Source organism: Gossypium arboreum, chromosome 13, assembly GCF_025698485.1.
Source record: "Gossypium arboreum isolate Shixiya-1 chromosome 13, ASM2569848v2, whole genome shotgun sequence".
Lineage (NCBI taxonomy): Eukaryota > Viridiplantae > Streptophyta > Magnoliopsida > Malvales > Malvaceae > Gossypium > Gossypium arboreum.
This window is the reverse complement of record NC_069082.1, coordinates 2,179,737-2,195,001: the sequence shown is the minus strand read 5'-3', so window position 1 is coordinate 2,195,001 and position 15,265 is coordinate 2,179,737. Positions and strand designations below refer to the sequence as shown.

At 27.7% G+C, this 15,265-nt stretch overlaps 2 protein-coding genes and 1 non-coding gene across 3 annotated transcripts; all 3 read left to right on the top strand.

Annotated features, from left to right (window-relative positions):
• Positions 1–3,599: 3,599 nt before the first annotated feature.
• TRNAH-GUG (transfer RNA histidin (anticodon GUG)) lies at positions 3,600–3,671 on the top strand. Its single transcript has one exon. It is a non-coding gene; the product is annotated as a tRNA-His (tRNA).
• A 4,459-nt stretch (positions 3,672–8,130) lies between these two features.
• On the top strand, positions 8,131–8,380 carry LOC108462858 (dolichyl-diphosphooligosaccharide--protein glycosyltransferase subunit 4A-like). Its single transcript, XM_017762766.2, has one exon. It carries the CDS (start codon positions 8,131–8,133, stop codon positions 8,242–8,244), a length of 114 nt encoding a protein of 37 aa, XP_017618255.1. The 3' UTR covers positions 8,245–8,380.
• A 4,689-nt stretch (positions 8,381–13,069) lies between these two features.
• LOC108462399 (uncharacterized) lies at positions 13,070–14,371 on the top strand. The gene has a single exon (XM_053024034.1). The coding sequence runs from the start codon at positions 13,419–13,421 to the stop codon at positions 14,184–14,186; it is 768 nt and encodes a 255-aa protein (XP_052879994.1). The 5' UTR covers positions 13,070–13,418; the 3' UTR covers positions 14,187–14,371.
• The last annotated feature ends 894 nt before the right edge of the window (positions 14,372–15,265 follow it).

The following is a 15,265-nucleotide window of genomic DNA, read 5'->3' as shown; positions in this document are numbered from 1 at the left end:
GGACCGCCACGTAGACCGTTGTTAGGAAGGTAATGGAACTTAACGGTAGAGTGATCATTTCATAACAAACGATAACGTAATTGATTAAAATGTAACATGTCAAACATAAGTGACTAAAATGTAATTTAAGGTAAAAAAATGACTATTTTTGTACTTTACCCTTTTTTTAATAATACAAAGGATTGTTATTACTGGATATATCCCACATTAGTTAAGTACAAACTATTAAGAAGGTTTTTATTTAACTTTATTTCTTGCTCTTATTGAATAATTGGTGTATAAGTCTATTGTACCCATCATTTAAAAATGGAATCTAAAATTGATGCAACTAATTAATAGTTTCTTTTTAACTTAATCTTAAACATGTTACCACAATTATAATACAAAACATAATCATCATATAAAACTCATGCAATTAACACATTATCATAATTTCGTAGAAGAAAAATTGTCGGATTGTACTTTAAACCAACAAATAACAGCCGTTGATTAAAAATAATGTTACTTAGACAAAGACATCAACCTACTACTAAAATGAATACAAGTTTTTCTTTTCACAATTTTTATTATACCTTCCGATTATATTTTTTTCTTAAGAAAATATCTAAAATTATTTATAGCTGCTCTTCAACTCAAAAATAGAAAGATAATACGTTTTAACACACTCGAACTCATATCTTTTTACATTAATAACAATTTTCATGTTAATCGAACTAAATTTTCTACCACACAATAGAAAGAAAAATAGAAAACAATCGATGAAGCGATGAGAACATAACTCAGCTGCCAGCAGCCCTTATCATTTTCTTAATAGATAACATATAGTACTCCCACCATCTCTATTTTAGAAATATTTCCACATTATCTAAAATTGATTTTGACATATAGTGTTTATTTATTTATTTATAAATGTGATTTTTACTACTTTAATAGAGTTTTTTTTTTAAATAATTTTGTAAAATATTTTATCATTTTAGATAAGTTAAATTCTACTATTAACCCCTATATTTTACAAAAGTAGTGGATTTAGTTCTTAGAGTTTTCGAAATGGTCAAATTTAGTTATTGTGCTTTTCAAATTTTAAAATTTTAGTCTTGAATTGTGGAGTATGTCTCCCATTTCGGTCAAATTAAGACACAAATTGAGAGTGACATCGCAACAATAAGCCATGTGACGACGAGACGATAAAACATGGAAGAAGCAGAAACGACATCGCGATGACACAATTGGGGAAGTTGCGACGTGTCATGTAATTTTCTCAGTTTTCTTCTTCCAGTCAAATTTTGATTATTTGTCCTAATTGACCTCCGGTTAGTGTAGATTATTTTAAGATTATTTAACCTACAAATTTAGCCTAAAATAGGCCCTCTTATACCATAGAAAGATTAACCCATAACACATTTAAGTATTAGTTTTTACAAGCTTTTAAGGAATTTTCTGTTTAAGCTTTGAGGGTTCTTATTTTCAGGTTTCGGGGTTTACTTTTTATCTCTATCTTTGTACTCTTCGTTGTTTTCGATTCAGTGAAATTATCTTTACCCGTGGTTTTTTTATCCTCTTTAGAGAGGTTTTTTCATGTAAAATTTGTGTGTTCAATCTTTTCAATTTCTTCATTATTTTTCTTATTCGTTGCTTACACGGGTTTATCCCCAACATGAACCAAACAATAGTAGTTAATTTTATTTGTTTAAATTCAATTACCACTCATGTACTATGTGTATAGCTGTAGATTTAGTCAATATTCTCTAGTTGAAATCATTCTAAGTCCCTATATTTTTCGAAATTTGAAATTTCAATACTGACACAACTGACAATCTCTAATCCACTAACTGAAGTTTTAATGAATAATATATGGAAATAACAAGCCAATATGTCATTACATATATGATAATATGTTTATTGCATTAACTTTTTGGAATAGCCGAACTTAACTTAATGAATTTAACAGTTATTCGTCAATGAGGACTAAAATTTTAAATTTTAAATAATATAAGGATTAAAAATGATCAAAATAAAGTATAAAGATCAGATTCACAACTTTTATAAAATACAAGGACTAATAGTAAATTTTATATAAAATCCCAAAAAAACGAAAAGTTGAAAGGGACAATGAAACCTTTTTAATTGCCGACTGTGATGCAAGTTGAAAGGAAAAAACAAAAAAGTGGCCAAATAATTGCAAATAACCTCTTGTCAGTCTAATTTAAATACACGTGATTCAAATCTCACAAATGAATTAAACCCATAAATTTAGGTAGGTTTGGATAGGCGATAGGGTATAGTGCAATGTGTTTAGTTTATTTTTTATTTCACGTTATTACATTTAATTTTAATATCATCGTTGATTTTACACTAATCATAAATAAACACACCACCCATCTAAACTCATCTTTAATCTATGTTCAAAATAGTGAATCCAATCTATAAATCTAACTTTTCAAATTGAATTTTGATTCATTAACAAAATATTAATGTTACATTTTCATAACTTAAACTTAAAAAAAAAATTACAAAATAGTCACTGAACTATTTAGAAGTTTTAATTTAAGTCATTGAGTTGTTAAAGTCGTTGTTGTATGGCCTTCTTTGCTTGTATCACCTACGCTAATCGAAAACTCTTTTTCCCCTTCTCTTCTAAAATTCATTTTTTATGGAACCGCTTTGAATGTTATAATTTACCCTAATTTGAATTATATTTTGAATTTAGTAACTTTTGGTGTAATTTACCCTAAGTTGAATTATGTTTTGAGTTTGAATTATATCAAATGAATCAATTTATTAATCACATGTTTGATTATTATTTCATATTCTTCAATTATATGTTTTGTTGAACTAATAAAATGATATTCATCCATCCTTGATAAATAATTGATCATATCCATATGCTCATCATAAAAGCACTTGGCTTTTCAAAGTGTAATAAAAAAGAAAAATAAAAATTATATGTCAAAACGGGTAAAAAAAAACCTGATATATCTAAACGAATAGAAACATTTTAGATATATCAAAAAATATTTTAGAGCATAAATTTTGGTGCTTCAAACATACTTTTATCTTATAAAACTCGAGAACATCCAAATTCATCTTACTTCATTAAAAGGTTTATCTCCAAACCCGATCCGTTACCAAATAGACATTAACAAAAATGGAGCTCATAAATGGAACCTTAGCATGGAAAATAAGTCCTCCTTTACCCATAGATGTGGCATAATGTGAGCTAGGCTTATCTTTATGATGTGTAAAGAAAGCAATTATAAACCTGGTTTACATTTGTATTTAAGAGTCTCTTTGAATAAACGGTGTGTTTACCTACAGTTAGTATAAAACAATGATGACGATAAGACTAAATAGTATAACAATACTGTAACGTAAAACAAAAAAAAAAAAAATATACCACACTAAAAATAAACGCTCATATAAAGGGAACTACATACTCTTCAAACAAACTTTTGGGTTACCATACATATTTGTGCTTTGACTCTAATATTAATTAAAAATATTCAGTGCAAATTCATTTTCCCTGAATCGAAACCAATTAAACAAAAACATAAATATCAAGTTCTTAGATAAAGAAATATTTGTAAGACACTGGACAACATGTGGCTGTAGTTTAGTGGTAAGAATTCCACGTTGTGGCCGTGGAGACCTGGGCTCGAATCCCAGCAGCCACAGAATAGCATTTATTTTCTCAGTTGAAAATAGCTCAAAACGGCGTCATTTTTTATTTCATAAAACCCATTCAACTAAATTACGAAGACTTCGAAGAGCAATAAGTCGAAATAAAAGGCTTTCATCTTTGAGTTGGAGTCGTTCCTTTCAGAGATCTGTTCCTTTGGCACATTTTCCCGGCGTTTTCTCGATCCGAAAAGGTACGCCATTTTTTATTCAACATCTGCAGTTTTCTATCTTTAATAGGCATAGTAAATTATCCCTATCTTAAAACAGATCGCCAATTTCTTTTAGGATTCACTGTCTACACGTAGATTATATTTTTTCCCCTATTTTTTGTTTGATCATTCGAATACTTTTAGTTTTTCCAGTTATTGAATAGTGAGTCGTAGCAATCATGGTAATGTAACTTGGTTATTGGATAATTTTAGCGATAAATGATTGCATGGGGGCAGTCAATGTCGGGTTAGACTTTGTATCTAAAGCTGTGGGTTGGAATCACCACTGCCATCATCAACCATTCAACCCAGTTCTCTTTTTGAGCTTAAAGTGAAAATTTTTAATTAACATAGGACCTTTGTTTCAGAGCATTTAAGAAAAAATTAATACCTCATTAATTGATGAGGTATGTAGGCTGAATTGAAGCACAATTAGGTTTCAGCTTTTGATTGATGGCTTCAAACGTTTAGATCAGATAGTTTTCCTGTGCATGTGGTGATTCAATTATGAGGTTTAGGGTGGTGTTTGTTTTGTGAAAAATAAATTTTGGAAAACTGAATTTATTTTGTATACAAATTGATATGTTTGGTGTTTGGATGATTTGTTTAAAATATTTTTCATAATGTATAAGATTTTTTTATAAAATTTAAATATGTGATGCTATACATTGAATATCAAAGAATACTCTTATTCATACCAAATAATTCTATATCAAAATTACTAGTACAATATTGTCTACAAACATAATTAAAGCTACAAATCACAATCATATTGTCCATACAATAGAACCATGTTATCAGGAAGGACCAAATTGTCCAATCTACCAAGATATTATTGTTAACCTTACAACAATTTTTTGAATTCATTTTCTTAAGGTTCTTATTTTAAATCAAGAAAGTTTTAGCTTATTCTTTATGCTTTGATGGATGATCAAAGACACAAGAGATATTATTTATTAAATCCTTCTTTTGTCAATACTTGTCCATAGAGATATGATGAGAAAATTTTGTCCTCAATGAATTAGTGCAACACATTAGCAATCTCATCAAAATTTTCTGTCATACATTATATGTTATCATCATCAGTAGATTCTTAGATATTTTTCTTTTTACGTTTTGATGTTCTAGTAGAAGAAGATGCTTTTATTTTGATCGTCTCGTTATTTTCAATCAGAAAGTTTACAAGCACCTAACCTTCCATTAGCATCCTCCCAAGTCGATACGAGCAAATGTTTTGACAAAGCTCTTTGTTGCCATATCTTTGCCAACAACCAAAGCCATCTTATCATAAAGCTCAAATTTTCATTCAAAAATTGTTACATACTTCAGGTATGCCTATATGAAATTATTCACAATTAAAATAACAAGAAGAGTGAATAAAGATCACTATAATTGCTTATCACATGTTCTATTATAACATATCATCTCCAAATTATCATCCCATCCAAATCCATTATTTCTCGAATTTTGCATATAATTTGTCATGTATTTTTTATAGTGTCTTGAGATGATTTTTCATATGTTTAGTGTTATGTTCGACTTTGAATTTGTTAGAAATAGTTGCAGCACTCGACTAAGAGAAGTTATTCTAAAAGTATTGGATTGTTTATTTCCTTTTTGAGCCTCCTCTATAGAAATTTGAGAAAAAGGTGTTATATCACTTTGTAGCTAAATTGTGGCTTTTCCCCCCATATTTATGGGATACAAAAAAAATATTTTGCATTTTTACAGTGTTAGCTTGAAGTCGGAGTCTAGAGAGCCCACTTCGAAGTGGGCACCTCCAAAAACTGATTTTCACTCCACCACTTGAGAAGTCGATACCTAGTGGAATCAACTTCAGAGTCAAGAGGTGTCGACTTCCTCTGTTTTATTTTTAAGCTTTGATCAACTTCCTAGCCTTAAGGTCTTCGGCCATCTCTTTCACTTCCCAGCTCCCAACATGAAGTTTCTCATCCCACCTGATAAATCTCCATTTTCCCTGATTTGCAAAAGAGTTGAAGCATTTTCTTGATCATTGCTAATATACAGTTGACAAATATTTCTATGAAGAACTAGTTCACCAAACAAGCCGTCATTATTGCCCTTGGACAATTATGGCTTAAGGTCCTCTAATGGTGGTACAGGTAGTGATCCATAGTGAAGCTTGCAAAGATTGAAGGAATCACATACCTTTTACTTTAAGAACCGTATTAAAGATATTTTCACTGCAAAAAAAAAAAAAGGATCTAGTCTTCTTCTACAGTGAGTTCTTATTTTACTTAAATTACCTACAATAGTGGGCAATTTACTTTATGGGAAGACATAGTCAAGTCTCCCTCTAACATCTCTAATAACTAAATCTCTCTTATAAAAAGTGAAATAGTTTTTGACCATCAGCTTTTGATGAGATCTTAGTGCTTCAAGTTCAACCATATCTGTTTTTCTTTCGGTCAGCAATAGCTCACTCTAATTTGGTATGAAGTGAAGAACAAATAGTTTAAGAGCAAGTTTAACCAAGTGGATTGTTATCGACTTTGTCTACCTTAAGTGCTTGGGATTGTACTAAACATTTGTTACAGTAGTGACGGTAACCTTTAAATACTCTTATTTTAATATAATAAAATTGTATTTCACTTGTCATTTTGATTGTATGTATAATTTCAAATAAGTACAGTTGAAGTATAAACAAATTTTAAACAAAAAAAGTTAGATTTATGATGAAATGACTTTAGTTGTTGGTAAAGATATAGCAACAAGGAGTTTTGCATTAGCATTTGCTGATTAGATTTGGAGGACTCTATGTAGGGTTTAATGCTTGTAAACTTATTGTAATACTATTGTGATTATGTTTAGGACAATATTATTATATCTTGAGTGCTTATAGTCAATATCGTATAAGCAGTTTTGTATGATTATTTGGTTTGAACAATATGTAGTATCATTGGTATGAACAATATTGTAGTATTATGTTATTTTTCTTGAATATATAGTTGTGTTTAATAATCACTAAATCGATATATTTGAAGTAGATGAAATTAAAATTTTGGGCGAACCCCAAAAAGTGACATTGTTTTTATGTCCTTGAAAAATTATAAAATTAGTGTAATGAAAAAATTACATTTTAGCCCTCCCAAAATTTATAATTCAATTTTGACCCTCATTTTTTCCTACCTTTGCCCGGTATATTTACATATTAATATATGTAATTTAAATTCTATTTAAGTATTAATATATATCATTTAATTCAAATACAATTATATTATGTTAAATAATGATTTTTGAAATTATTTTGTATTAGTATTATTCTTGAATGTTCAATGCTTATCTGAAAAAATCTACCAAATTCCAAACACTAGAAAATATATAAGTTTTTCTAAATTTTGTTAAAGTAGATTTTCAAGAGCTGTTTTTTTACGAAACAGACACACTGTTACTGTTTGTAGATTACATCTGGGTTTGAATTTGGTCATATCAAATTTGGGTTCAAATTGCTAGTGAATGAACTGTATAATCATCCATATCTTTGTTTACTTTATGTTGGTGATGAAACTGTGAATGTTATCTTGTAATTACTGGCAGATACCATGTTAGCTTTTATTAAGATTAGAATCAGCAAGTTTTTATGAATGTTAAGTCTATCATGTGTTTTATCTTATGTTGCTCCAATTCTTCACTTTTTTTTATATAAAATACTTATACCTATGGCAATACATTACATATTAGGATCCTTCTTCAAATACATGAAAACAAAAATTTAAATCTAACATTCACTTTTGCCTCATCCAACAATTTTATGCATTTATTCTCCTACGGAAGTTTAGTTATTGGTTGAGGTGGTAAAAGTATCATGGAGGCCTTGTATTAAGAGTTAGATTGCATTTTGCTTCCTCTACTTAAAAAGTGAGCAAATTAGTCCTTGTACGTTATCATCTATTTGTTTTGTTAAAAATTAGTATAACTGACAGAATAATCAGAAAATGATATGTGGTGTGTCATGTGTACCTCGTGATAATGTATAGGGATCAGTTTTTAACAATAGAAATGGATGAAATTTTTAACTGTATAATTTGCTCATTTTTTAACGTAGAGGGGGCATAATATAATCTGACTTCTAGTATAAGGCCCTCAATGGTGATTTTCCCGGTTGAAGTCGAACATGCGTAAATGTGACTGAGTGTATGTTATTAGGAGTTTTTTTAACTTTTTTTCAGATTATGGATTTATTGACAGTATTTGTTTAAAAAGATTTTATGTGGTAATGCAGATGATTGATGATGAACAACTGGGGTTTCTCGCCAATTTTCTCGGCATTTTTATATTCGCGCTGGTAATTGCTTACCATTACGTGATGGCTGACCCAAAATATGAAGGAAACTGAACTAATTATGTTATTTCTACTTTTAACTTTTTTTCATATATATGGAACTAATTTAGAAAAAAACTCAATACATTCGTATTAGACTCCTATTTTTTATATGAATTTATATTATACTATGTTAGTTCTATTTGCACCACTTTTTTTGCTAGCTAAGAGCTAGATTCATTAATTTGGGGGCTCGGATTGGTTTTAGATAAAATTTATTTAGGTTGTTTAATATATATATATTTTTTTATATTTTAGGTTCGTGTTAGTTTCATGTTTAAATCATTTCAAGTTAAGGTTATTTTAGGTTTAAATTTCTTGTATGACTCAAACAGTAGTTAAGTTAAATTTTACTATTCTCAGATTCTTATGTTATCAAACATATAATCACGAGTCATTTTAGTTAAAATTTTAACACTATGTTAACTTGTTATTTTTACAATCACAAAAAAATTACCTCATTTTAGTTAATGAATTTAATGACTATTGGACTAAAATTTAAAAATAAAAATATAAAAATTAAAATAATTAAATTAGATAACTTATTATTGTTTGGTATAATGGGTTGATGAAATAAAAGAAAGTCATAATCCATTTATTTACTTGTTCTATTCATTTCCCTGGTAGTGAATTCCAAACAAGTTAAAAGAACTTTTTATAGGTAATGAAAACCTAGAAATAGGGGATGTCTGATTCATAACACATTTCATTTTGCAAGATTTTTGTTACTTTCTTTAACAAAATTTCTTGGGAATGATTCAGAAATTTTAACTCTTTAGTTAAATCTTTGTTTCTCTAAAAGAAAAACATTTATTTTAATTTTCAACTGCTACTTAAATTATATCTTTTCTTTATCTTGATATTTTTTTGGTTACAAAGTGATACTTTAAATTTTTTCAAGTTGGTACAGTTAAACCGTTAATTTTTTTAAAAAGAGCTTAACGTTTAAATTAGTATTTAAACTATACTATTTTTCTCAAACTAGTACTAAACTTTTTTTTTTTTTGTCGTAAGTGGTATTAAAGTATTTTTATGTTTATCCAACTTACACCAAAATGTTATATCCATTGAAAAATTTTCAAGCAATAATAAACTGCTACATCATATAAACTTAAAAAATATTTTTAAATTATTTTATTTTCCTTTTTCCTTTACGTTTTATCTCTCTTTATTTTTTCTTTCTTCTTCTTTTATAATGTTTTGGCAATACTAGCAGTACTCGAAATTTACCTTCCTGTGATTGAGATGATGGCAATTGATTCTATTTTCAAACTTCAATACTTGTTTACTCTACCAAACGGGAACAATAAAGTTATTTCATTGATCAAAATCAATGTTTTCAAAACTAGACTGGAATAGAACAAGTTACTGGTTCGAAGATAGGGGTTGAAGCGATACAAACCGTTGAACCAAACTAAAAAACCATTTGAACTAATTTTCACTATTTTTTAAAAATTTCTATTTTTATGAATTTTTAATAATTTATTTGATCAAATCGTAAACTAGTGGTCAACTACCAATCTAGTTTTGAAGAAAGAAAAACAAGAAAAAGAAAAAAATGTATATATATATATATATACATATATATCTAGTTTTAAGAATATGATGCGATCAAGAATTATTTGCTTTTATTCTTTAATCTCTCCTTAAATACCACTAATAAATTTACAATCTATACTTTTGGTGTTAAATTTTTTAAATGAAATAATCTAATTGTTTATTATTATTTTTCGATAATGTATAATTAAAAGGTTAGTATTTACGCACTCACGATAGAGATAGCCTTTAGCCATCGGCTCCAGTTGATTATTATTAACTTTTGGTGAATTACAGATATCATTGGTAAACTAAGATTAAAATTATGTTCCCATCATCCGATTTTTAAAAATTATGTGATAGTTATTAATGTTATTAGGTTGTTACATTTTGATCACTCGCCTATTAATTGTCATTACTCCCTTAACAAAATGATGACATGACACATTGAATTAAAGGTTAATAATAATTTTGTCTTTGGACTCTAGCAATAATATATTGATAATGGTATTGATTGATTTAGTGTCAAAATTAACTCGACATCAACTTAAGATTAATGATAACACTATGATAAATAATTGTAGTGCATTAATATTATGTACTAATGTGTTTAAATTTCGTTTTACTCAAAATTTAATTTATTTATTTTTCATTTTAATACCATACATATTGCATTTATTATTAATTAGTCTCAAATTATACGTTTAATTATCTATTCTATGTTATTTTTAAACACACCTATGTATTTTATGTAATTTCTATACGCATAAGCGTGTAATAGAATTTCTATTTTATGAGTGGAACTTTATGAAAATTTAAAAATGTTTCCCGTTAGTTATTGGGTACTTTTTTTTTTCAGTTTCACAAGTACAAATCCGATCAACTATATTGTAGAATCCAATCAGTATAAAGTATAACAAGTGAAGAATTAGACATAGATGAGCAAAGACCCACACATAGCATACGCACATAGTGAGACTGAGACACACATATCATAATTGTGGATAATAATTCAGGAATAATATCATCTTTCATGCACTATTATTGGGTAAAAACACAATATCTTATCAAGTAAAATCAAAATTAGTAAAAATTTATAAATAAATACTAATAGTTTTATTTAAACATATAAATATTAAATATTAATTATAATTGTTATATTTTTTCTTAAGTTTCAAGTTTAAGATTTATGATTATATCATTGCGAATTGTGGATAATTCACTATTAAATTATTAAATATTAAGTAGTCCTAAATTCACTATTAAATTATTATCATTGTAAAATTGTTTAGGTCCAAAACTTTTAGGATCCAAATTTTTTCCCAAATTACCCTTGTTAAAAAAATAAACATAGGTTTTTCAAGGGTAATTAGAGTAAAATGGGAAAAAGATAAATAAATAAAAAAAAGTAATAAGAAACTAAAGGCCAATGACACATCATTTTCCTTTTTATTTGTGAATTGTGATCCCATGTGACACAGTAAGGCATCCCTCCTCGAAGCCAGCGACCTATCAACCACATATAATACAAAGCCATTTGCCCACCCCTCCTTCCCTTTCCTATTGGATTAATTTCAAGATTATTTGGAATTTAAATTATTTTAGGTTTATATTCGAATTTAGATAATTTTAACGTTTAGATTAGAAATATTCGATTGTTGTTATCGGATTAGACTAAGTTTGTATTCAACTAATTAGATTAAATTTTCGAATTCGGGTTAAAATTGATAAATCAAATTCTATTATTTTTAATATCTATACTATTTATAAATAATTTGATCGAGTTAGTGTTACCATTCAATTCAATCCCAACTCAATTAATAAATTATTAAAAGATCATCATTTTAAAAAATGATAAATATTACTTTAAGGATATTTTATCTTTTCATATAAAATCCCCGTCCCCAAAAAAATGTATATGATAATATTCATACCTAAGACTCCATAACATTTATTTCTCAACTTAACCACTCAATTTTTAATAAAATTATTACATAATTATTTTCAACTACGTCGTTGTTGTGTCATAATCTAGTGTGCATGTATATATATATATATATATATAAACTTATTTTAAATATTTTACTAAATTAATGTTACGAATCAGTTAAATATTAATTTAAAGGCATTTTTCTTCCTATAATAAATTCATCATAATAAAATTTCAACCCACAATACCATACCATACCATGCATTTATACGGTGGTCCAATATTTCATATTTTTTAATTATTTTTTGTACTTCTATACTAATTTTAAATAATACTTTTTTTTGCTTTTTATAATCATGCTTAATGATGAAAATAGTATAATATTCACAGAAAAGCGAGCTTTCTAGGGTTATTTTTTTATATGTATAGCACAAGGGTTTTAGGGCACTGTTACTATTATTACTTTTTTTTCAGATAAAGCTAAAGAAGAAGAGGTATGTCGCTAATTCTTTTGAGAAAAAAAGGGTTAAATTTTGTTTTTAGTTCCTTTACTTTGCAAAAATAGTAGATTTAATCCGTATACTTTAATTTGGTCATTTTAGTCCTTGTACTTCTCAAATTTTAAAATTTCAGTCTTTACCAAACCATAACTGTTAAATTCATTTTTTCAAAATCTAATATGACAAATATATTATCATATGTGTAATGCCATATTAGCTTGTTATGTCCACATGTTACTCACTAAAAATTCAATTAATAGATTAACGAATGTTATTTTGAAAAGTATAGAGATCTAGAATGATCCAATTAGAGAATATAAACTAAATCTATATTCATACGTATAATACAAGACTAATAATTGAATTTAACTTGAAGAATTTAGATCAAACTATGCAATTAGACCCTATACTTTGTGTAAGTTGTGGATTTAGTACCAGTAATTTGATTTGGTCATTTTTAGTCCCTATACTTTTAGAATTAATAGATTTAACGACTATCAATTGCATTAAGACTAAAAATTTGAAATTCAAAGAATATAGCCACTAAGAATGATCCAATTGGTGAACGTGGGCTAAATCTATAACTTTACACATAATACAGGATTAATGACATAATTTAACTAGATAGATTTAACTGTTACTATTGAGTCAAGGCTAAAATTTCAAAATTTGAAAACTACCCAAGGACTAAAACTGATCAAATCTCAGAACTAAAATCTCAAAATTCAAAAATTAAAGGAACTAAAATTGATCAAATTAAGGTATAAAGGACTAAATCCATGACATTCACAAAATATAGGGATTAATAGAAGAATTTACCAGAAAAGGGAAAAGAGCTTCATACATATATATATATAATATAATTCACTAATGGGGTGAGATTCTAGTCAAACTTAAAGGCCTGGGTTCTTGCAATGCTTCCTGGGCTTTTTCATTTTTGTGTTTTGTGAAGATTAAGACCTCTCAGTGAATCTTTTTGTTCTTCTTCATTCTTCTTTTTTTTCTTGGGGTTTTCACTTGTTTCTTGTACTAATGAAGTGATATTTTCAACTAATTCATTGATGGTAACTTTTCCCCCAAAGAAGGTTTTTTTTATTTATTTTTGAGGGAAAGTTGAAGAATTTTTAGTTTAGTTTTGTAATGTAAAATTAGAAGAAGAAGAAGAAGAAGAAGAAGAAGAAGAAGAAGAAGAAGAAGAAGAAGAAGAAGAAGAAGAGGAAGATATGAAATCATTGAGCAGTGTGGGGATTGGTTTGAGCATAGTTTTTGCTTCTCTTTTGTTAGCTTTGGTTGGTGAGTTATATTATTTGTTATGGTGGAAGAAGAGATTAACAAGTAGAAGGGATTTCTTTTACATGTTTTGTTTGAAAACTTCATCATCTTCATCACCACCAACAACGAATGAAGATGATGTTCATCATCATAATAATTTGCATTCAAACAAAGATAGGATGTTGAAGCCATTTGATGACCATCAGCATCATCATCATCATCATCCCGAGTTGATGAGGCCAACACCAAGGTTTCTCTTCACCATTGTTGAAGAAACAAAGGAGGATTTGGAGTTAGAAGAAGGTAAATCCAAGGGTAAGTTTGGGTCAAGAGATATGAGTGTTGAAACCCCATTTTTAACCCCACTTGCTTCCCCACCATTTTTAACACCTCCCCATACACCAACGGTTGATGAACCCATTCAACAACAAGGGTTCAACCCTTTGTTTGAAGCTACAACTGATGCTGAGTTCAATAAGTTAAGATCATCACCACCCCCAAAGTTCAAGTTCTTGCAAGAAGCAGAAGAGAAGCTTCATAAAAGAATGTTAATGATTGATGAGGATAATGATGGTAATCACAATGGTGGATTTGATGAAGAAAATGGTGAAATGACACCTCCTTCAAAGTACCTCAAAGATGAAGAAGATGAATCTTTTATCACAATCATTGTTAATAATAATCACAGTCATCAACAGGTAATTCCTCTAAGCGATTAGTTCCATCTAACCAAAAAAAAAAAATTGAGAATTTTCTTTCAAAAAGAAAAAAACTTTTAGGGTTTGATTTAATTATTTTTTTTAATTTGATATGTATTGTGTTGTCGACCATGTAGGAGTGCACCAGTGGGGGTTACTTGTTTTTATTTTCAATCTCCATTTTTATGAGTGAATTTATTTACTAATTTTCTTTCTTCTGCATTTATAAAAAAAGAAAATTAACATTTTAGTTTAGGTTTAGATGAACAGTGCGTTTAGTTGCGGGTGAAATAAAACTTAAGTTAAATGTATCGCACCGCATCTAATCTCCTATCCAAACCCACACTGAAATTTAAATGTATACCATCAGTGGCAGCGAGACCTAGTAAAATTTTCAAAAAATTTATGAGATAAAATGAGAATTTTTTAAAAAATTAAGGGTCTAATTGAAATTAATGAGAGTTTTAAAATTATAAGAAAGCTTAATTAAAGTTTTTAAAAATTTAAGAGAAAATAAAATTTTTCAAAAATTTTAAAAGAATTAATCCGAAATTTTTAAAAATTTTGAGAGAACCCTAAATATTGTTATTGACATTAGCATGTTGATAATTTTTGATATATGATTATTATTATTGTCCATAAATATTTTTGAACCGTAAGAGAGAAATTTTAGGGTGAACATTCTAACGTAAGTTTTCATTTATATAAAATATTATATCAGATTTCATCTAAATCACAATAAAAAAGAAAAATGGTATTAAATTATACTTATATAGAAATCAATAATTGAGTTATAGATAAATTAGTAAATTATTTATGATTAAACATTCTTTGAGCTCGGATTCAATATTTAGATAATGCATTTTAGTTGTTTTATTTTAACATTTTATATAAAAATAGTAAAAGGATAAAAAGATTAATATTTTAATATTACTTTTTTTCATTAGAAGAGGATTTTTAAATAATTTCATAATTGAGTTCGTGTCGAATTAACTCGTGAAACGAACTTAATAAAACACATTATATAAGTATAGATTACTATAAATTTGTATAAACAAAAGTATTATTTTATTACACAAATTACAAAAAAAGTACTTAAT

Coding starts and splice junctions, on each gene's coding strand:
- LOC108462858 (XM_017762766.2), top strand. CDS start 8,131: ATGATTGATGATGAACAACTGGGGTTTCTCGCCAATTTTCTCGGCATT.
- LOC108462399 (XM_053024034.1), top strand. CDS start 13,419: ATGAAATCATTGAGCAGTGTGGGGATTGGTTTGAGCATAGTTTTTGCT.